General features: G+C 36.7%; 1 protein-coding gene across 1 annotated transcript; it reads right to left on the bottom strand.

The window, feature by feature from the left end:
* Window positions 1–98: 98 nt before the first annotated feature.
* Window positions 99–24,781, bottom strand: TMPRSS11B (transmembrane serine protease 11B). The gene is given in 13 exon segments (XM_007450179.1): window positions 99–262; window positions 897–1,037; window positions 1,389–1,648; window positions 3,385–3,562; window positions 4,375–4,413; window positions 5,802–5,982; window positions 7,139–7,184; window positions 7,186–7,208; window positions 7,287–7,402; window positions 9,655–9,684; window positions 9,687–9,772; window positions 18,477–18,618; window positions 24,718–24,781. Coding segments are annotated over 13 exon segments (1,470 nt in total).
* Between the last annotated feature and the right edge of the window lie 145 nt (window positions 24,782–24,926).

The following is a 24,926-nucleotide window of genomic DNA, read 5'->3' as shown; positions in this document are numbered from 1 at the left end:
TGATTAGTATACCAACAATCAAAAGAGAAAGATTTTGAAGCAATGGATAAGAATACCCTATAGTTGTCTTTTTGTTCCATTTCAAAGTTACTTCTGTTTCAGAGTGCAGTCTTGGAGGTAATCCATCCATGATAAGCAGTCACTCGAGTATAGACACCTGGTTTATTCTTTTTACTACATCCTTCACCCCAGCTTACTATTCCAGCAAGGTTCCAGATATTCCTAGAGTTGGGGTAAGCTAGTGGTCCAACAGAATCATTCTAGAGTAAAAAGAGAAAAAAATGTTTCTTGTTCTGAAACATTTCTTTCTATCTCTCCTCTGGAGTTGTCAACAGCCCCTAGGCAGTGAGACAATCCACCCTCTTTGGGCTTAGAACTGTCGGTCTCTTGAATTTCTTCAAAACACAGGGCAACTACAAACCAGAATATATTACCTACAGCTGGACTGGAGTGGATTGGGAAGACTAGAAGCTGACTTTGTAATGAGTCCAAACTTAACTATGGAGAAAGTGACTCATAGGCTCCATGATGAAGCCTCTGAGGAATGCATGACATGTGCACCTGTAAAGCCTCCTGCTGCATCTCCTGATAAGAGAGAGGCAAGCATTCTAGTTCTGCAGGTTTCCCAGAAAATAGAGCCAAATTTATTTTATTACCTTGTAACTATGGATTCCTAGACTGAAAACTCCATGAGAACAGGGATTGTGTTCACCACTGCATCTCCAGCTTATGAATTGGGTTCTGGTACATTAATGAGATTAATAAATGTTTGTTATGTGGATTGAAATAAGAAGCTACTCTGAAAATCATTAAGACAAAAAAAATTATGGTGATAAAAACTTCCATTGAATTAGTACTTGGGAAAAAATGATTTGATAATGTATCTAGAAGTATTTGACAGGCATCAGCTTCTCCTGACATAAATCTAGCACACAGCATTGTATCAGTTGCCAAGCCAGACAATGCATGTGGAGCATTGCAAACTTTATTATCAATAATCTTCAAAAAAGCCTGCTGAAGTATCACTGGAAGAGGACCTAAGGGCAATAAATTCTGCGTATTATGGAGATCTTAACCTTGTTTGTTGAGACAAAGAACATCTATGGAATAAAGCAGATTCTCTTGGTCACCAAGAGCCAGACCAGTCCCAGGCTAGATTGCTTTCTTTCTAATGTTTATTAGAGCTGGCTGCCTCACAGATAAATTCCAAATTTTCTAATTCTTATTCCCAGAGATATTTCAGAAATTGAAGACAACACCATGACTTTGGTCCCATCACTTGGTTTTCTTTTCAGTATATTTATGGACTGGTTAATTGTGTGAAAGAATGATTGATTGATTAAATAATTATTCCTATGAAGCTATTACATATTTACAGAAAAACTTACTATTTATATAAAGTGTTCCCCATTCTGTAACTACAACACTGTCATTTTCTGAGAGCTTCATTTTGGCTTTAGGAAAACAAATCCTATGAATGTACTTCGTAAAAGAGACTTCTTCAGCAAGCTGCACAAGGGCAATATCATCATGAACCCCAGCTCTGCTATAATTTTCATGAAAAAGAATGCTTCGGACTTTCTGTGTCATATATGGTTTATTTACTATAGTTACAAAGTTGACAGTCAAATCTTCTGAATTATTTTTCCTGGAGGACACAATTTAATTAAAATACACTCAGTTTGGGGGCCAAAACGGTATTCACAGTGATTATCTTATCACTTTAAGGTGTGAGTTTCCCAAACAACACTATAAAGCACTTAAATTCTTATTTTTAAAATGTCTTTGTTTTTTTTTTGTTTGTTTGTTTTTTTGCGGTATGCGGGCCTCTCACTGTTGTGGCCTCTCCCGTTGCGGAGCACAGGCTCCGGACGCGCAGGTTCAGCGGCCATGGCTCACGGGCCCAGCCGCTCCACAGCATGTGGGATCTTCCCGGACCGGGACACGAACCCGCGTCCCCTGCATCGGCAGGCGGACTCTCAACCACTGCGCCACCAGGGAAGTGGAGAAGTCATAAATGCTGCAGACACATAAAAATAGTGCTAAGGACTATTAGAGCTGTCAGCTTTCTTCAAATTCTCCTAACTAGAGTCACTGATGTCTCCTGCTAGTTCAGCCCCATCTGGTTTCTATGCATTTGAGTTGGGTAGGAATCATATAAGCAGTCTCAGTGGATGGAGTCCAGAATCACTCATACTGCCATATACCCTCGGCTCCAGGAGCCTGTGGCAGGCTCTGGGCATCCGTCTGCATACATAAAAAATTGCAATTTGTTCTCACCCAATCACCCCATTATATTTACCAAGTCAATGCATCTTGGCTTCTAATTTAGATTTTCTGACCAGTTTCTCCAGTTCCCCTGAGATTCTTTCTCAGTTTAGGCCCTAAGATCCTATTTAACTATTGTCACTTCCTCAAAATGTCAGGTGTTTTTTTTTTTTAAAAGGTTTCAAGACCTTCATGTAACTGTGACCCTCTTCAGTCCTTCTCTCCTTCTGAAATCTTCAGTGACTCCACACATTCAATAGCTGTGTTTCTCCAGTAAGTAAGCATCTTGTCATTTAGAGGTGTCCCCAATGAATAAAACTACCTTTTCTAAGAATATTTTCTAATGTTTCCTTTTACAAGTCTTCTCTACTTCAAATAGTTCTTTCTGTTTGCTGTCCAGAGAATACAACTTGTGTTGCTCCATCTCAACACATTTGAAGAAGGCTATTTTTCCAACTCGAAATGCATATAATTTTTTTCTGATCTACCTACCCCAATCAATCAAAGCTTATATCTTTAGAGTCTAGATCAAATCTTACAACTGAATACCTCAGCTAGATTGTGTTCTCTTTCTTCACCACGTTTCCATAGCATGTGCTATCTGTGTTGTACATGTGACACTTACTACACTGTGCTGCCTTATACCTTTAATATATAATGTTTAAATTTCTTCAACTAGATTGTAAACCCCCAGAGGGCAAGACAAATAAGCACCCTGTAACTGGAGTCAGACATACCCAAGTTCACACTCAGTTTCTTTTATTTAAGAGCTGTATGATCTTGGTCAAGTTACATCACCATTTCTAAACCCTAGTTTCCTTATCTTTAAATAGGTTAAAGTATACCTTTCATATGGAATTATTGTTATGATTAAATAAAATGATGTAAGTAAAGTACTTAACATCAGGCCAAAGCCCCTATTTGGAAAATGTTAATTGCTTCCATTCACTTTTCCCTTAGTTGCCCAATTTAAATGTCTTTGCTGCCCTTCAATTACCTAAGTGGTTGTAAATTTCATATGGTCTTAGAGAACCTCACACATTTAGGTTAACCCCACAGACCTCCCAAACAGGCCTGCAACCAGAATCCTGCATTTAGTCAGACTTTCAAACTTACTTAGCAAAGCAGTGAGCTGCAGATAGGAGCCACCTACTGCTGATCAGAGAAGCACCACAGTGGTGTTGGCCTTTCCACTACATGCTTGCCTGCCATGGCCAGGCCCCCATCAGGGCATTTTCCCCATTCACAATTCGGTTGCCTGCTGTGATACTATTGGTCAGTCATCCCCCACAACCTGAAGAAAGGATTTATTTATATAAGAGCACGTATCTTTCATTATATTTTTTAAGAAATATATTTTAAAACATTATTTGAAACCCTTCAATGATTGTCCCACATCTCCTAACCAATGTTGTTTCTTTCCTGGAATGTACCCTTACATGATAGCCCACTCCATCCTTGTTTGGGTGACTTTTACTTTTCCTCTTTTCCAATTTCAAGCATTTTTCAACTACTGATTTTTGTTGTATCTATCTGTTATAATTCTAGTCTCCCCAAGTAGATTGCATAATTCTTGAAGGTGGAGACTTTGCTTCATTAAGGTCTGTATCTTGCATAGCATATGCAATGCTGTCTGTAAAGCCCCATGTAGACAACAGATACTCCATAAATATCCACTGAGCGAATGAATACATGGATGTATCACACTGTAGGCCTCATGATACTCTAAAGAGAATTTGCTTAAAAGGTACAGAACTATTATTTACCTTATAATAAATATATTTGATATAGCCTAGTTTTGCATTTTCTTATTATTAAGAAAGTTGTTCTTTCTTCCTTCACTATTTTTTTAAAACTAATTCAGACATAATATTCTTCATGATTCCATTCTTTGGAAACAGTTCTCATTTCACCCTTTTGGACAACCCATTATAAATGGTCAGTGTTTTTCAAAAAGAAATGCCAGGTAGATATGTGGTATATCCAATAATTTTGAAAAAAACTACTATAGATTTCCAACATGAAGTACTTCTAGATCTTTTTTAGCAAAATGATGGGGAACTATTTGTGAATGTGTTAAATTTATAATAAAGTTTCTAAACTTACAGTTATTGGTAAGCATTTCAGCATTAGCCTTGCTGATTTCTGAAATTAAAATAAAAACATAAGGTTGATAAAATAACACCAAGCAATTCTCTTCAGCCCAAGGACTAAATTTCCTAACCCAATTACTCCCAACATTTAACTATTCAGACTAGTTCATGTATTGTCTATCAACCCCTCTCACTTCTACTTGTTATATTTTGGCCATCTCTCCACATCTCTACCAGGTAGTATAGGAAAAGGGAAAGGAAATAAAAAAGCAAAGCTCTCAGTTTTATAATGGTTGAAGTAAAATATTTAGTGAAGTAAGAAGCTGACACTCTTACTAAAAATGGCACTGGACATAATCTTTAGATTTTTTTTCCCTATGATAATTCTCATTACTCTGAAATGTAGTTAGCTATTTTTTAAAGAAAAAAACCCAATTCAAATTACATTTCATTAGACCTATCCTGCTCTTTAGAAGTCATCTCATTACTAAGACTGAATTATGAAATTTTAAGAATTTAACTTAAATTCAAGTCTCTTTTCTATTGGGAAGAGGCTCTAGAGAGAAAGAGAAGAGAGATCTAAAAAAAGACACATCAGAAAGTGCTGACTCTGAATCCCTGGGATACAGAGGGGCAGTAACTGGTACAGCCTTCTTTCCCAATGACTACCCACAAAGGAATCGTATCGCTCCTTTCAGAACCTCTACCTCAAACTCACTTCTCATGAGTGGCCCATTGGTGACAGGGACTATATTCTGAGGCAAAAGAGCTGTAACTGGCAGCTGGCAGCCATCAGAGCTTCTGGATCAACTGTCAGTCTGGAAGAAGCACAAAACTGGGCTCTGGAAACACAAGCTTATCACCTAATAGACCTTTTAACAATCCAAGTTAACATTTGAAGAACTTCATAGGACCTTTGAATGTTTACAAACTTTACTTTCTGTACTGGGGCAAAATCCTATCATTTTCTTCCCTTGTTTTCTAGGGAATTATTTCAGACAGATTTTATCTTTAATAGTATTACTTCCATTCTTCCACAAGAAACAATGAGAACTCCCTGTCCTCAACTTCACACTGACTTCTGCAATCTTCACGCTTAATGATCAAGAAAACCCTGTCTGTTTCCTATAATGAGTTCCTGACAAAAGTAGAAGTAGGGAGGAATAATGCTTCAATTATTATTTTTCACCCCCTTTGCAACCATTACAGCCAACCCTTCCAAACTCACAAGCATACCTGTAGCTTAACACTTATTTCTATCACTGTGCAGACAAAGATTCTATAGCACTGCCCTCTCAACTACCACCTCAATGGTAGGAGTGCCACAGTTGGGAAGACTAGTTTTTCCTAAGCAAATTCCTGAAACTCTTGGTTCATTTTTTTTTCCAGTACTTTTTTTAATAGTCTAGATAGTTAAGTAGTAGAAAATAAGTGAAATACCTATAAGTTTGATGGAAGTGGGAACTGCATTCCAGGATGCCATGTTGTCCTTCAATATCAGATGTAAGATAGCCTTGATTTTAGTCCTCATGCTATTCTTTTTTGCTGGAGGAAACTTGAATGTCAACTGTAACTGTACACTTGAACCATTGGGATAAGAAGTAGAAGCAACAGAAATGTTCTAGTGTGTTGTTTCTTGATTTTTTAGATGTTTCATGAACACATTGGATTTGCCACATTTTAATTATTATATTGCCTTCACATACATATTAAAAAAATATACAGATATTGTCCCAGTATAAATAAAGTGCAATGGTCCCTAAAAATTTAACTGGTTAAGAGGTATTGTTCATGAAAGAGGATATGAACCACAAACTAGAAATCAGAATATTTCAAACACATTTGAGAAACTGAGTACTGACCAACAAATAATTGACTTGAGATTTTATAATAATACAGTAAAAAAAAAGTGTTCTTGTACAGATATTTTCTAATAACTTAATTTTAGAGAAAGAGATAAATGAGAACTTAAATGCAGGGCCAGGAAGCATTCAAAAGATATTGTCTGTAGGTAAGTAGATTGGTTGGTTGGTTGGTTGGCTAGCTGGATTTTTTGTTTTGTTTTGTTTGGAGAGTTCAGACTTTCCCAGAATAGATATTGGCAGTTACCAAATTACAGGTGCTCTCTCCTTTTATCACTCATCCCCTATGCCCTGTGATACCTGTCTCCCTGCAGCCCTCACCACTACCACCATCAAGCACACTTACAATACATTTAGACAAATGTTATCTCAAAAGATTCACTTTTGTTCACAGGCATTACAGTGATGGTAATTATTAAAGAGACCAAAAGAGGATTATTTTAGGAAAGATATGGCCAGGTGGGTATGAATGGGAGAAGAGGTGGCTAGTATATAGGTAGCAAAACAATCAGATCAGACTCCTTGTTTTGCATAGTTACAGTTATCTTTTATCATAGAAATCAGTTAGGACTGACTGCCACGAAAAACCTTACAATTCTCCTTCAAGTACAGAGATTAAAGATATGTACAGAATACTTCCTACACTGAATAGAAATTTGTTAAATACAGTGATACTTTAATTTATGGGGAGCTCTTTATCCCTTCCCTCCCTCCCTTCCTCCCCTCCTTCCTTCTTTCTTCCCTTCTTTCCTCCCTTCCTTCCTTCTCTCTTTCTCCCTCTATCTCTCTTTCTGTTTCTTGCTGTTGTTGTTATTTAAAACTGGAGCTGATATGACATATTACCTACTTCTCATTCCATAAGATCTTTTAAAAAAATTTTTTTTTTGTTCCATAAGATCTTGAATGAATTTGTACTTACAGAAGTTTGATGACCTGAGAGTTGATATACTCTCTATACACCAGAATTTTGAAATGCATCAGACATCTGTCAAGAGAAAAAAACAAAGCTACCACGTTTCAATCAAATTTATAGTAAAATTAGTAAGATAAATCTCTGACTTACCTTAGTCTCAATATATTTTCTCAGATCTGTGCTGACTTGTGAAACTGCTTTTTCACAATTATCACTGTATGTGACTCCAGAAATATGAAAATCACCTTGGTAATAGTAAGTCTTTCCTGTGAAATAAAGAAATACTTAGAAAATTTTAAAATAGGAAGTGACCTCAAGTCCCTCCATATCTTTATCTCAAAATTAATATTCAATGGATATACTCAGACAGGGAAATTAATTTACTACCACTTGAATGAGAGATTCCCCTAGCTCTCATCCAACTCTAGTTACTCTCAATATTAACAAAGATGGTGTTAGTTCCTAAGCCAGAATCCCAGAGTAAACCCATCTTCCAAAATGACTTCAAACAACCTTTACAACAGAGTTTGAGTGTCTATTTTTACTTCAAGAAGCCCAGTTCAACTAATTTAACTTCAGGTAATATAAGCTTGTCCAGCCTTGTATCTGAAATTGTAGATAGTTGATCATATAGAGAAATTCAAGAGTAAATTCTCATCCACACACTTCCTGCTCAAGCCAGGATGCCTGCAGTTCTCCCTTTTGCATCACTCCTTTCCACTAAGTAATTGTTTCCCCAGAAGAAGAAACAATGTTAAATGCAAACTATATTTTGGAAGGATAGCTAATTAAGCTACTGGTCCTCACTAACATGCTGACAGGGCTTCTTTACGAGGGTTTGATTTGGAAAACTCAGAGCACTATACATAAGGAAATTATGTGAATAAAGTTATTTTATTATTATTATTATTTTTTTTTTTGTGGTACACGGGCCTCTCACTGTTGTGGCCTCTCCCGTTGCGGAGCACAGGCTCTGGATGTACAGGCTCAGCAGCCATGGCTCACGGGCCCAGCCACTCCGCGGCATGTGGGATCTTCCCGGACTGGGGCACAAACCCGTGGCCCCTGCATCGGCAGGCGGACTCTCAACCACTGTGCTACCAGGGAAGCCCCAATAAAGTTATTTTTTAATGAGTAGAGCCAAGAAGAGGATAGAAAGATTCAGACTACAGAGAGTTCGTGGGTAGACATGGCAGGCAAGAGACTGAACAACCACTATGCTTCTGAAGGATAAGTTTTAAAATTTGAAACTAAGATAGTTGGGGAGAAGCAAAGGAGAAGAGGTTAGGTTGGAAGAGAACTGGAATTTTCATTGAATCAAGGAAAATGTATCCACACTGCATTATTGTATAGGGTGATATATTTCAGAGGAATAAAACAGAAAAATCATGATAAAGTCAATAGAATAATATACTTAAAGTATTAAGATGTGGATTTGTGCTCAGCTATGCCACTAAAAAGCCTGTGATATCTAGGAAGTCACTTGACTTTACTGAGCCTCATTTTCTTGCGTATGAGAATGAGGATAATAGTAAAACCTGCCCTCCCAGGCTCAAAGAATTAGTATGAGGATCAAGCAGAATAATAGATATCAAATTTCTTTAAAAACCTTTAATGGTCACACAGATTTAAGGGTTTACTTTTCTGAAAGGTAAAAATAAGCTGGAAAAACATGCTTTTCTGGATGTAGGGTTAATAAAAGTTATTAAAAATAAGATCAAGTTAGTATGAGCATTCAGCCATTTAACCACTCTTAACTATCCACTATTAGAAGAGCCATTAGTGGATTATCCATTGCTGCTTATCAATTATATCTTAACAACCAATATCAGAAATGAGCCAATAAGAGGGGGCTTCCCTGGTGGCGCAGTGGTTGAGAGTCCGCCTGCCGATTCAGGGGACATGGGTTCGAGCCCTGGTCTGGGAAGATCCCACATGCCACGGAGCAGCTAGGCCCGTGAGCCACAACTACTGAGCCTGCGCGTCTGGAGCCTGTGCTCCGCAACGGGAGAGGCCGCGATAGTGAGAGGCCCGCGCACCGCGATGAAGAGTGGCCCCCACTTGCCACAACTAGAGAAAGCCCTCGCACAGAAACGAAGACCCAACACAGCACAAATAAAATAAATAAAAATAAAAAAAAAAAGAAATGAGCCAATAAGAGTAGGGATCTCCAAAGTTTGAGGTATATTTACTAAAAGATGTACAACTTAACTACAAACCTCCTATATAAACACTTTTATTGACAATGAATATTGGCATCAAATTATTGAGCATTTCAGTCTTGCCCATACTCCCATAACTGTTGATATAACTTATAGACTGGATCAAAGAGGCATCTGATTCCAAAATATTATAAACTTTGGTGTCAAATAACATAAAGTTATTATGTTGAAATAAAGTAGTAAGTAGATGAGAAAGTTTCCATAAAGAAATTTAATATTCCTGTTGTTTCTTGTCAATTTCTAAGAGTTAAAATAGATTTAGTAGTAAGGGTGAAAATTGAAGTGTCAATACTGACCAGCTGCCAGAAAATGGACAAGGAGACCAAAGTTACTGCCAAGATTGTCATCAGTCCAAGAAAAATAAGGATTGTCATCCACAGTGGCCAAGATCTTCTCTGGGAAGATATGTTGTACCTACGAAAGGAGGAAAGTGGCTCAAATCAGATGATAAATATTCTAAATCTACCTGTCTCTCCGCCAACTCATACAACACAATCTATAACTTATGCATCAGGTCTTTATATTAGCTTAAAACATAGAAGCCTCAAATGTGTCAAAGAGGATAGACCCTAATGCTCATTCATTTAACAAATCATCCTGGAGTACTATGTTAGCTGCTAGGGATACAGCAGTGAGCAAAATAGCATGGTTTGTGTACTCATGTTGATGAGGAGAGATTGATTTGCTTTTTTTCTTTATCCAAAGAAAGTTACAAAACATTACATGTGATCTGATTTTATCTTTGCAAACTATAGCCACATCATCTACATGGACATATATAGATTTATAAACACAAATATATAACATCATTTATATGTTTAATTAAATGTGTAAGAAAACATAATGTCAATTGCAACTTTCCCATGTTATAAGATTATGGGTAGACTTTTTTCTTTTTGTTTAGTTTTTCTTTAACTATACTTTATAATGTTTTGACAATAAACAAGGATTATTTGTATAACATAATTTAACAGGTACGTTTCATCATCAAAACCAATCAATTAGATTAAAAATAATCAGAAAATATTGTGACTTGGCATCATACAGATAGAGTGGTCTAGGGTTAGAGTTAGGTAATATGGCCACCCTTAGTCTAATTTTTAAGGTTTGGACATTAGTTATTCTTCATATCTTGAAAGACATGATGTCATGAAATAGTCCATTTGGACAAAGAGCTGTAACACACACACAAATCTGATTTCAAGTTTCAAAATAGTCTCAACTAGTTCTTCAATCTCTTCAATCTCTGCATTTTCCTAAATAAAACTTACAAAACAGAAGAGTTTGTAAGCAGTGGATATATTTGGCAAATTAGATATTTCCTATGAGCAGGAGAACATTTTTGTTCTTATCCCTCCAGGACTAATTAACTTTTAGGTAGAGAAGATCCTTTAAAAATGAGTAATAAGGGGCTTCCCTGGTGGTGCAGTGGTTGAGAGTCCGCCTGTCGATGCAGGGGACATGGGTTTGTGCCCTGGTCCAGGAAGATCCTACATGCCGGGGAGCGGCTGGGCCCGTGAGCCATGGCCGCTGAGCCTGCGCATCCGGAGCCTCTGCTCCGCAACGGGAGAGGCCACAACAGTGAGTGGCCCGCGTACAGCCAAAAAAAAAAAAAAGAGTAATAAGTACCTATGCCACACCTGTGCAACTCCACCCAGTCTTATTCCTCTCTGTTCTGTTCTCAGTTCTTAATCCTACTCTTCCTTCTATCTCTTTTGATGACTTGTTAATTAATGTTTCCCTGAGCCAACATTGTCAAAGCTCTTCAAAGAAACTCCCCACATTCCATGTATGCTTTTATACTGGAATTCATTTGTTTAATCTCATCCTCTTATACTAGATAAATCACACTTTTAAAGGAGTATACAATTAAAGTAAATAAACAATATTTATAACCTTATTAATATCTGATCATATGTGTCTTCTAATGAGTAGAAAAATTTACTGTGATAGTGAAGTCTCAAATTTGTTTTGGATTAGCTGGTTGTAACTTAGCCTGGTAGCTTAGTCTTTCTGAGACATGAATATTAGTTTGAGGGACTCAAACACTATGTAGCCTAAATTATGTACATAGTACAGAAAGTAGCTGAGATGGTTTCTATACAAATAATCACTATATTACAGTTTATAAAATGCTTTTCTTGGGCTTCCCTGGTGGCACAGTGGTTGAGAGTCCGCCTGCCGATGCAGCAGACACGGGTTCGTGCCCCGGTCCGGGAAGATCCCACATGCCGCGGAGCGGCTGGGCCCGTGAGCCATGGCCGCTGAGCCTGCGCGTCCGGAGCCTGTACTCCGCAACGGGAGAGGCCACAACAATGAGAGGCCCGCGTACCGCAAGAAAAAAAAAAAAAAAAGCTTTTCTTGGAAGACCCCTTTTAGATGTTCTTGAAAGTTCTAAAGAATACATATTGTTGACTATAGCACTGATATTGCTTTTTCCCCTTCATTGTGAATTTCTTCCTGTCAAAAACAATTAAGGAGATTTTTTATATCTAAAAGATCACAAGAGTTTATAATTTATTCAATTTCTCCTCTAGTAAATAGGATGTATGGACTCTAAAAATCGATTATTATTTTTTAATAATAGCTGAAATTGTTAAAATCATGTTCTAAATATCCAAAAAAGTCCATTCATGAAACAATTTACTCCCTCATCTATCAAAAGAATTTTGGGCCATAATTTTTTTTAAAGGTAGGAATTTGAGTTCTTGGATGACAAAGAGAATAGGTTAAAAATTAATCTTCAATGAATTTAACCAACTCCATATGCTTAACTAAACTATACCTGACTCACTTTGGGATTGAATTTACTTCAAAGAAGGGCTCATTATTATTCTGGTATAATCAACCATTCACCTTAATCAAATTACAATAATGTTAAAAAATGATGGTAACTACATTATTCACAATTTTTTTTTTTTCAGTACTTGGGCTTCTCCCGTTGCGGAGCACAGGCTCCGGACGCGCAGGCTCCAGATGCACAGGCTCAACGGCCATGACTCACTGGCCCAGCCGCTCCGCAGCATGTGGGATCTTCCCGGACCGGGGCACGAACCCGTGTCCCTTGCATCGGCAGGTGGACTCTCAACCACTGCGCCACCAGAGAAGCCCCACAATTTTAGAACATCAATCTCACTGTAATTTATCTCCTACAGCCCATACCAGGTATCATTTCCTAGATTAGACTTCCCTATAGCCACATTCTGATACTGCATTAGCAGTTAAACTGCAAAGTATTACAAACAGTAGTTTTAATTTATTAAAACTTCATTTCCAACCATTTGAATTGGATTAACCTGATTTCTGTTATACAGTGAAGAGTGTTAAAAAAAATTCCAAAACAAAATTCCTCAAATCCTCTAAAGATAAACCTTTTTTTTTTTTTTCCCAATAGGGGACTTTAAATTATTAGGGAGAGGCTTGTGAATAAGGAACAAAGAAATTAATGATCAAATGAAGCAAATGGCCTCCACCACCAACTTTCTTCTGGAACTCGAGGAAAGCCAAGAGTCCGTGGATAGGAACTCACTTGGAAATCTATTAAGTTTTGTGGGCCCACTGCAGTTTGTCAAGTGCTAATTTAGGATCTGTGTTGTAAAGTACATTATTCTAAAAATCTATAATGGCATTCAGGTTTTTAAATTATTTCTAAAAAACATTCAAGCTAGAAAATATGGTTTTAGTTACACTATTAGAGAACAAAAATGGTAGTATTCTTATGAGTGATTATTTTTAAAAAGTAAACAAAATTTTGCTGAACTTTATTTTTTTTCCAAATTTCTGAAACTTTCCCAGAGACTTTCCAGGACCTCTAGACCTCAGAAATAATAGCATGGGTCCAGAAATAAAAATCTAAATTATAAAAAGCAACCAATTAACAAAAAACTAGAGCAACCTGTTAGCTTTTATAGACTTAATCTCCCAAATAAAATCCCATTTACCTGAACATAATGTTCTGATTGTGGTGGTGATGTCAGGGACAAGGGTAGTGATTGATGATGACAATGATGATAGTGGTAATAAAAATAAGGGCCTTCTGGTGTAGCTTTTAAGATAATCAGTGTTTCACAGGTTTATGTGCTACATCCAGTGTTGGTTGGTTTGTTTTTATGGGCTGGCTGAAATATAGAGAACAAATAAGATGAAACTTGTCCAACTAATGTTAATGACTGTCGTATTTCTATGGTTTCAAGATAGGAGTCATCCACTTCAAGTCATCAAACTTCCTTGACTTGGCTATTTAGAAAAAAGTAATAGCCTAGTCTTGGACTAGTCACTTAAAATGCACACCCAAGAAACAGCTTTGTGGTAAATCAGGATAATCCTAACTCTTGTGTTTGACCAATCCCATCATTCTGGCTTCTTTCTTCTCAACTGAAACCATCTGTAACTATGTAGAAGTTTCTGACAAAAGACTTCGCACAAAGTACCAATTTTAACATAACTAATATTGCCATCATTTTGATATAACGAAATTCTATTTAATTGCAGTTTATATTTTCATTTCCCTAATTACCAGTGAGAATGATCATTGTGATCATTATTTCACATATTTCACTTTTCAGCCATGCTGCAGCCCCAATTTTTGTGCTCTGACTCTTAAAGCCAGTAAGACGGTGGCTTTCTGCTTAACTTTTTAGCTCCTCTACATCACCTGGACTGGCCAGTGCCCTCTGGCAAGAAACCATATGTATGTAAATCTTACCCAGTACAGTCCCTTCCCTTCATGAATTGACTCTGAGACAGTTTTTATCAGTTTTTTGTCACTCTGTACTGCCTTCATATGGTTTTTATATTTTTTTCCAAAGTTTATAACTATTAACTCTAGAAGGGCTTTATATAAGAAATTTCACCATTGCTGGAAGTGGAACTAGTTATTGGTGACTTTTAAAAAACAGAATTTCTTAATTTTAGTTTAAAATTTGTCAATATTTCCTTTCAAGGTTAGTATTTTATGTGTGTATATATGAAGTTTGTTGAAGAATTCCTTGCCTTTTATAAAGATATACTTGTATGTTTTATTTTAAAAACTTTAATATGTTACCATCTGCATTTAAGTCATCAATTCACATTGCATTCATTTGTGTGTATATTATGAAGTAGGAGTAAAGGTGCATTTTTTCCATATGACTATTAATTGACCCTGTACATCTTATTGAAATCATGCATGTGCAATTCTTTATCTACTGCCGTGCAAAGCCACCTCTGGTATAAATCAAGTATAAATCAAATGCAGGTCTCTTTCTGAATTTTTTATTGTTTATTTGATTTATATTTTTATTATTGTGCCATATCACACCACCTTAATTATTGAAGTTATAGAATGTTTTGTGTCAACTTAAAGAAAAACACACAACATAAGAGTTGTGAGTTTAAGTTGTATTCAAGGTCTTACTGAGGACTAGCCACTCAGTTGGCTCTAAGGAAACTGCTGCAAAGAGGTAGGGGAGAAACCAGTTTATATACGATTTTTGGCTGAGAAATACATGCAATCAAGCATACATCTTGGTAAAAGTGTACTGCTATCACAAAGAACAGATACCTCAAGTCAGTGATTTTAGTGCTTTTCTATGTATGGGAAGATGCAGGAATCCGGGGTTATTAAAATTCTTCTGGAGATGTTTATCTAACTATCTAAGGGACCTGCTTGTCCAAAACAGAGAGCCTCATCCTGTCATCCTCTTAATTTCTTCTCAGATTGCAGTAGGTCAGCGAATATAGTGGGTTATGACTTAATCCTTGTAGAAAACACTTTGTTTTTCTCTGTTCACACTTGATATCTGGTATGTAAGCCCATATTTGTTTTCCTTTTTCAAAATTATCTTGGCTATTTTTAGTCCATTGCCTTTACTTATAAATTTTAACATTGATTGATCAATTTCCAAAAAGAAATCTCTAGACTTTTGTTGATATAGCATTGAACCTATAGATCAATTGGGGAAGAATTGACTTCTTAATATATTGAAGCTTCCAATCTGTGAACTTGGTACCTTCTTTCATTTATTTAGATTTTCTTTAATTTCTCTCAATAATGTTTCACAGTGTCTGAATAGGAGTCTTATACATGTTCTCCTAGGTTCAGTCTCATGTATTTGGTTTATTCTATCCTGGTGTAAATGGTATTATTCCTTAAATTTCATGTTATATTTATTGCTGACATATAGAATACAATTGACTTTTGTCTATTGACCTTGTATTGAGAAAACTTAATTCATTTATTAATTTTATTTTTTCTATTTGTATATATATATATATTTTAAATTTTATTTATTTTATTTATTTATTTTTGGCTGTGTTGGGTCTTTCTTGCTGCATGCGGGTTTTCTCTAGTTGCGTCGAGCGGGGGCTGCTCTTCATTGCAGTGTACGGGCTTCTCATTGCTCTGGCTTCTCTTGTTGCAGAGCATGGGCTCTAGGCCCGTGGGCTTCAGTAGTTGTGGCTCACAGGCTCTAGAGAGCAGGCTCAGTAGTTGTGGCACACATGCCCAGTTGCTCCACGGCATGTGGGATCTTCCCGGACCAGGGCTCAAACCCGTGTCCCCTGCATTGGCGGGCAGCTTCTTAACCACTGCACCACCAGGGAAGCCCTGTATTTATATATTATTTTAGATTTTTAGCATACACCTACATCTTCAAATAAAAACAGTATTATTACTTCCTTTTTCATTGATTATATTTTCTTTTTTTTTTTGGTTGCTTGGTTGATTGATTGCCTTACATCATAGAACTCTAGTACACTGTTGAATAGAAAGGGTTGATAGCTGGCATCCTTCTCTTGTTTCTAATTTCAGGGAAAAGCTTTCAGTATTTCACCATTAAATAGGATGTTTGCTATCATTTCATCAGATTAAACAAGTTTTGTTTTACTTTTAGTTTGCTAATTTTTATAATAAATGAATTTTGAATTTGACCAAATGCTTTTTTTTGCATTTATTGAGATAATCATATCATTTTTCTACTTTTCTTTGAGCAATATTGTGAATTACATTGATTGATATTTAAATATTAAACCAACCTTGTATTTATAGAATAACCCCAACTTGATTGCAAATAAAATATGATACATTTTGTGTGTCACTGGGTTTCATATCTTATTTTGTTTAGGATTTTTGCATCCATGCTTCTGAAAAAGAATGACATAATTTTGTTGTCTTTTAATGTCATTGTTAAGTTTTGTAATCAAGGTTATGATGGCCTTATAAAACAAGTTGGAAAGTAACTATTCTATTGCAAATAAAATTTTAAATTTATATCAAGTGAAAAAAATTCCTAGAAAAAAGTTCAAGTCTCCAAAACTGACGTAATCACCACTCTAAGAAATGCTACCTGCCCTTCAAGCATACCACCTTTGGACTTTGCACAAAGTCAAAATAAACTAACTCCCTGAGATTCAGAACTTTATTGGGTTGGCCAAAAATTGCCTTTAGTTTTTAAGTAAAAATAAAAGGCACATTTTTAATTTTCACCAAGAACTTTAGTGAACAACATATTCACACTTTGTTCCAATACCTTCTTCCATTTTTCAGGCAAATTCATAATTCCATCTTCCTAAAACTTCTTATCTTTTTGAGAAAAGAACTGTTCCAGGTGCCTTTTACAGTCTTCCAGGGAATTGAAATTTTTCCATTAAGAGAATTTTGTAAAGACCAAAATAAAAGGAAATCTGAATGTGCACCAAAATAAATGGAAATCTGAAGGTGCAATGTCTGGTGAATACGGCGGATGAATCAGAACTTCCCACCCAAGCTGTAACTGTTTTTGCCTGGTCATCCAAGAAACATGTGGTCTTGCAATATCCTGATGGAAGATTATGCATTCTCTGTTGACTAATTCTGGATGCTTTTCGTAGAGTGCTGCTTTCAGTTGGTCTAATTGGAAGCAGTACTTGCTGAAATTAATCATTTGGTTTCCCGGAAGGAGCTCATAATAGAGGACTCCCTTCCAATCCTACCATATACACAACATCACCTTCTTTGGATGAAGACTGGTCTTTGGTGTGGTTGGTGGTGGTTCATTTCGCTTGCCCCATGATTTCTTCCATTCCACATTATTGTACAGTATCCACTTTTCATCACCCGTCACAATTTGCTTTAAAAATGGAACGTTTTCATTATGTTTAAGTAAAGAATCGCATGAGGAAATATGGTCAAGAAGGTTTTTTTCGCTTAACTTACGTGGAACCCAAACATCAAAGCAATTAACATAACTGAGCTGGTACAAATGGTTTACAAGGCTTGATTTGGATATTTTGAGTATGTTGGCTATCTCCCACATGGTATAATGTTGATTCTTCTCAATTAATGTCTCGATTTGATTGCTATCAACTTCAGCTGGTCTACCTGACCGTGGAGCATTGTCCAGCGAGACATCTCCAGAACAAAACTTCACAAACCACTTTTGACACATTCGATCAGTCACAGCACCTTCTCCATACACTGCACAAATCTTTTTTGTGTGTTTTGGTTGTGTTTTTACCTTTCTTGAAATAATAAAGCATAATATGCCGAAAATGTTGCTTTTTTCTTCCATCTTCAATATTAAAATGGCTACACAAAAATTCACCAATTTTGAAGTCTTTTTTTAAATGCACGCTGATATGACAGCTGTCACATACAATCTAACGAACCTGTTTTTTTTGCGGTACGCGGGCCTCTCACTGTTGTGGCATCTCCTGTTGCGGAGCACAGGCTCCGCACGCGCAGGCTCAGCGGCCATGGCTCATGGGCCCAGTCGCTCCGCGGCATGTAGGATCCTCCCGGACCAGGGCACGAATTCGCGTCCCCTGCATCGGCAGGCGGACTCTCAACCACTGCGCCACCAGGGAAGCCCAACAAAACTGTTTTGAATGAAGTTAAAGGCAACTAAGTGCTACTAGAGCCATCTTATGGAAAAAACAAAATGAACCTTTTGGCCAACCCAATATTTGTTGAAACAGCTAATAGAAATATGATCCGTGACTCATAGAGATGTTATATGACATTTACTGTCAATTTATCTTTTTAAAACAAGACTTAAAGATTTGAAGCTGATATATATAAAATGTTTATATTAGATATCAATCATTTCATAGCATCTCTTTTTTCTTTTGATTTGCTTCTAATGTCAAAAATAGCAACTACCGAATGACGTTGTTCTTCAACTTTCCACGGATAAACAGTGTTGCTGCTGAAACAGTATAAGCCTTTCTTCCATCTTGAACAAAGCCTAAAATTTCAGTACTTATGCACTTTTTCTCCCCTTGGTCCCATAACCACAAAAGTCCTGTCAATTGTAATGGAAAATCACAATATGTCATGTTATATATTAATGATCTGGTTGACTCATCATTCTTTAAATGAGTATATTATAGAATGCACATGTGTTCCAATACATTTCCCATAGGTTGCATGTCCCAGTTTCAATTCAGTTATGAAGTCTCAATGTCTTAACAAACTTGGATAAGAATTAATTAAATGCTCTGTACCAGCTGGAATTATCCATCTCATGACAGCACTTCCTCTTCCTGGGTTTATATTTCCCTCCAAACTTTATCATGACATTTGCATCCAAATACATTTCTTTTCAAAATTTTCAAAATCCTTCAAACCCACCTTAAGCCTTTCTACCAAATTTTCTGCAATAACTGTGGTCCACATTACTTTTAATATTTTCTGTCATAAAATTGCACATACCTCACAACAACCAATTATTATTTATTGTTCTATTTGTGCCATACTTGTTTCCCCAAGAAGATGATAAGATACTAAAGTTCAGGGTTTATGTATTTTACTAATTTTTCATACATTCCAGGTTCTCAATAAGCACTTACAGGTTCATTGTCTGGAACAGGAAGCAAGTACCTCTTCTCCTTTCTCTTGATTGCTTGTTTATTCCTACATAGTATTTGGCTCTTATTCATACTATTTTCTTTTGCATTTGCAATAATATTTGGTTTAGCTCATCTAGTGAGGTAACAGTGGCCTTTTTCAGGACACTGTTTCTTAATAAGCACACTTCTAAGAGGACCTGGTTCTCAAAATAGCAAAACCAGAAGCTCAGTTTTATCAGTAGTTGATCATGATCCAGATCTAGGGAATTACTTCATATTTATCAAACTCATGGTGTATTTTTTAGACCAAGATGTCATGTAGTTAACTTAGAATGGGAGCTACAGTATTCCCTATCTATAGAATGCATGAGTCCCATCACTAGGAAGCTACCTTCATATTCTCAAGTAACCTGGGTAACCTATTAACCTAGTCAATAGGTCTGTTAGTTAATAAGTGATGTAGGACTTCCCTGGTGGTCCAGTGGTTAAGACTCTGTGCTTCCAATGCAAGGGGCGTGGGTTCAATCCCTGGTCAGGGAGCTAAGATCCCACATGCCCTGCAGCATGGCCAAAAATTTAAAAAAATAAAAAAGTGATGTATATGTATCAAATTCAAATATTCTGATACTTGAGTGCCCACCCACTTCCTATAAATCCTCTAGATTAAAACACCATTTCTTGTGCATTGGTAATTTTTTTTGTTAAAACTATAACTTCATTATATACTCTGTTCAGACTAAAGAAAGTTGAAAGAAGATTGACTTTCCTTGCCAACCCTTGTAACATAGTGAACTGAAGTCTAACATTAATAAAAAGACTGTAAGAGATCAAGTTGCTGTTCAATAGGTTTCAGTCTTTTCTAAGATGAATTACATTCCTAGGTATTAGGAGTACTTACAAATGAAACTGTGTGCAGTATTATAGCTAATCTTTATGAAATTTTGATGAATCATAAGATGAGAGGAATACAAGAGTGGAGATAACACAGTTTATTTTTTTATAATAGATATTTATTGAAGTATAATTGCTTCACAATACTGTGTTAGTTTCTGTTGTACAACAAAGTGAATTAGCCATATGCATACATATATCCCCATATCCCCTCCCTCTTGAGCCTCCCTCCCACCCTCCCTATCCCACCCCTCTAGGTCTTCACCAAGAGAAAAGTTGTTATTGAAAATCATTTGCCACTAGTCTAACAAAATACTGGGTAAAAAAAAAATCAAGGATAAATTATTAAAAGTATATCTTGAGCAAATCTAAAAACTGGAAGCAATCATTACTTGAAGACTATGTTGATTCACTTAAAATAAATGTTGTCAGATTAACTTTATACCACTTTTAGATTAGGAGAATAGGGCAATGTGGTACACAGAGGTACTTAGAACTCTTACTGTTTTCATCATCATCTTAATAATTATTATCATTACTAATATAACAAAGATAATAGCTGCCATTCATTGAAGGCATACTATCAGTCTTATATTGCATCTTCCAAGCTTCTATATAACTTTCATATTAATTTTTTCAACAATTCTATGAGATAAATTTTGTCACTCCCGTTTTACAAATGAGGAAATTGAACTTCAGGGAGTTTGTTACTTGTCAAAGTTCACCCAGATAGTGAGTAGTGAAATCAAGATTAATTTTTAAAAAATATATGGGACTGGGCTTCCCTGGTGGCGCAGTGGTTGAGAATCCACCTGCCAGTGCAGGGGACATGGGTTAGATCCCTGGTCCAGGAAGATCCCACATGCCACAGACAGCCAAGCCTGTGTGTCACAACTACTGAGCCAGAGCTCTAGAGCCTGCAAGACACAACTACTGAGCCTGTGTGCCCCAACTACTGAATCCTACACACCTAGAGTCTGTGCTCCGCAACAAGAGAAGCCACCACAATGAGAAGCCTGCGCACCGCAACGAAGAGTAGCCTCAGCTCACCACAACTAGACAAAGCCCGCACGCAGCAACGAAGACCCAACGCAGCCAAAAATAAATACATAAATAAATAAATTTAAAAAAATATATATGGGACTGACATGGAAGCAACTTAAATGTCCATTGACAGAGGAATAGATAAAGAAAATGTGGTACATAGATATAATGGAATATTACTCAGCCATAAAAAAAATAATGCCATTTGCTGCAACATGGATGAACCTAGAGATTTTCATACTGAGTGAAGTAAGTCAAACAGAGAAAGAAATATCATATGATATCACTTACATGTGGAATCTTAAAAAAAAATGGTACAAATGAACTTATTTACAAAACAGAAATGGAGTCACAAGTAGAAGCCAAATGTATGGTTACTACGGGTGAAGGGAGTTGAGGGATAAATTGGGAGATTGAGACTGACATATACACACTACTATATATAAAATAGATAACTAATAAGGGCCTACTGTACAGCACAGGGAGCTCTACTCAATACTCTGTAATGACCTATATGGGAAAATAATCTAAGAAAGAGTGGATATATTTATAACTGATTCACTTTGCTGTACACCTGAAACTAACACAACATTGTAAATCAACTATACTCCAATAAAAAATTTTTTTAAATACATGGGTCTGGGACTTCCCTGGCGGTCCAGTAGTTAAGACTTCACCTTCCAATTCAGGGAGTGCAGGTTCGAGCCCTGGTCGGGGAGCTAAGATCCCACATGCCTCAGGGCCATAAAAACAAAACATAAAACAGAAGCAAACAAATTCAATAAACACTTAAAAAAAAATACATGGGTCTGCCATTTCCTGTAATGATGGACTAAGGAATTCAGACCAACACTTCTGATAATTATAGTAGGAAAGATGGGTAAAATAAATAGTTAGAAATTCTGTTGGTGAGGTCACAGAGATAACAAGATAAAAATTTCAGGGCCGAGATCTCGGCGAAGATAAACTCAAAGAAGTTGGGTTAGCCTGCCATTTGGAGCTGCTATTTCTGAAAACTATGCTAAAGCTGAGTAGGACATCTGACAGTATCAGGGCAACAGCATCAAAAATTGGAATCCAGGGCCCACACTGGGTAAGGGTGGTTGATAAACCCAACATACTTTTAGTTGGGTTCCTGAAAGGCAATTTGCTAAATGAAAGTATATGCCCAATGACTGAATTGGATATCTCTATGAAAAACAATAATGATACTTGGTCCCTACATGGCATTCTACTATAGGAGGATCATAGATCTTAATGTAAAAGGAAAAATAATAAAGCTTTTAGAAGATAACTTAGGAAATAATCTTCATGATTGTGAAGACAGCAAAGTTTTCACACAATGAAAAAAAATGTACTACCACAAAATACCATACCTTGTGGTATTTTTACATAATAAAACATTCCACAGCATTTTATGTAAAAGAACTTCAGATGCATGCAGAAACATAGATAATTCTCACAAATGAAAAACTTACAAAATAATATATACTTTATGATTTCATTTCTGTAATATTCAAACACACTTAGATGTAGAATATAGAGTTAGAAGTCTAGGTTACTGTTTTCTGGGATGCTGGCAGTGTACTATTTCTTCACTAGGTGGTAATTATATGGCTGTTCACTCTGTGACAATGTATTGATCTGTATCTTTGTCTTCTGTGTTCTTTTCTGTGTTATACTTCACAGCAAAATTTCTGAAAAATTAATATGTAAGCTATTCAAAAGAAAATTATTTCTGTATGAAAGCAAAATAAAGAGCCTGTCAACAATATGTACTGAAAACTTGCTACACTGCCGAGCACCTTGCAAGGTGCTGTGAAGGTAGATATGAAAGATACAGAAAAGAATGCGTCTGCATTCTAAAGATCTAAAGAGGTTAGATGTGATAAGAAATTTAATATACCTGAAACATATGTGAATATTGTTATTATAATAACTAAATGACTTTTTCCAAGAAAACTTGTCAAGAGTTACACATTTCAGTGCACTCCATTTTCAGATGGAGTTTTCATAAGAAGAAAATGAGTACCCATTATTTACATAGCTAAATGTGTAAAATTTTAAATATACTGCTGGTATTTAAAACCCCTACTCTCAAATTTTTTTTTTTGTTGTTGGAGTATAATTGCTTTACAATGTTGTGTTAGTTTCTGCTGTACAGTGAAGTGAATCAGCTGTATGTATACCTATATCCCCTCCCTCTTGGACCTCCCTCCCTTCCCCCCATCTCACCCACCTAGGTTGTCACAGAGCACCGAGATGAGCTTCCTGTGCTTTATAGCATGTTCCCACTAGGTATCTGTTTTACACATGGTAGTGTATATATGTCAATCCTAATCTCCCAATTCGTGCCACCCTCCCCTTACCCCACTGTGTCCACATGTCTGTTCTCTATGTCTACATCTCTATTCCTGCCCTGCAAATAGGTTCATCTGTACCATTTTTCTAGATTCCACATATATGCGTTAATATACTATACTTGTTTTTCTCTTTCTGGTTTACTTCACTCTGTATGACAGACTCTAGATCCATCCACATCTCTACAAATGACCCAATTCCATTCCTTTTTATGGCTGAGTAATATTTCATTGTATATATGTACCACATCTTCTTTATCCATTCGTCTGTCATTGGACATTTAGGTTGTTTCCATGTCCTGGCTATTATAAAATCTTTATAACTATAAATATATTTATGTGATAAATATGATTCTGTTCATATAATTAAACATTTCAAATTTATCCTTAGCAAATACTTTCCAAATTACTGGGGAAAGAACTACTGAAGTTGTAGACACTACATATTTTCTTATGGTTTTTGCAAAATATTTTTAGCATCCTGAAAATACTAATATTTTATACTACTTCACCTGAGATTTTTTAAGAATGCAAATCACAAAGAGCAATTGAATTCTCTTCTTTTATCATAGTGTTTAAGTATAGATATTCTAATTGTCCCCTCAGAATTATTCCACCTGGACCAGCAGGTCTTCTTTCCTGGCTGAAATTCTGATTTGCAGATTAGTAGCACCATCTAGAGTTCTACCTACATATATCTCTGTGGGCAAAAAAGTCCTTTTTTGTTTGTTTTTTTTTTTTTTTTGGCACTCTAATCCTAGGTTTATTCAACACAATTCTTTCCTCTACACTACAAAGTACAAACACAATATTACCTAAAATGTTACATACAAAGTTACAAAACTCAAAACAGAAAATGTATAGTACTGACTGTACAATAAAAGCCAAAAAAGCAATGTACACGTTGCCAAGGTAACCTGCACGACCACCATGAATACCAACACAACGGGGGGCTTCTGTGATGACCCGACAGAGGTGGCTCTCAGCTTACCAGTTTCAGAGAGAAAGGGAGACGTGTGTGTGTGTGTGTGGGTGTGGGTGTGTGTGTGTGTGTGTGTGTGCGTGCGCGCGCACATGAGTACACATGGAAAGAACCATTTTGGGTATTTGGCCCTAGAGGTCAGAAGAGGACTCAAGCAGGAGAGCAGGGCCAGGCTCACAGTAACGGCAGTTGCATAAAAGCACACCCTTTCCTGTGGGACCCTGCAGGTCAACAGGTTAGGGCACGAGCAGGCCACCAGATCGGCCTCAGGTCACCTGTGGAACGGGAAAACATGCTCCCAGGCTGGGGCTGTACCACCTCCTGGAGCCCCCGGCTCATCCCTGCTGGCTTTGCCACTAAACTGACTCTCAGGAACTAGAAATGTGGAAGCTTTCTAGCCAGAAAACTGGAGGGCATCTTTATAAGCACGACCCCAAACCAACAACGCTCCTGCAGCCGGAACTCTGCCGCCAGGGCAATTACT

The sequence above is a fragment of the Lipotes vexillifer genome, unplaced genomic scaffold (genome assembly GCF_000442215.2).
Source record: "Lipotes vexillifer unplaced genomic scaffold, Lipotes_vexillifer_v1.1 scaffold1103, whole genome shotgun sequence".
NCBI classification, from domain to species: Eukaryota; Metazoa; Chordata; class Mammalia; order Artiodactyla; family Lipotidae; genus Lipotes; species Lipotes vexillifer.
This window is presented reverse-complemented; position numbering and strand designations above follow the sequence as displayed.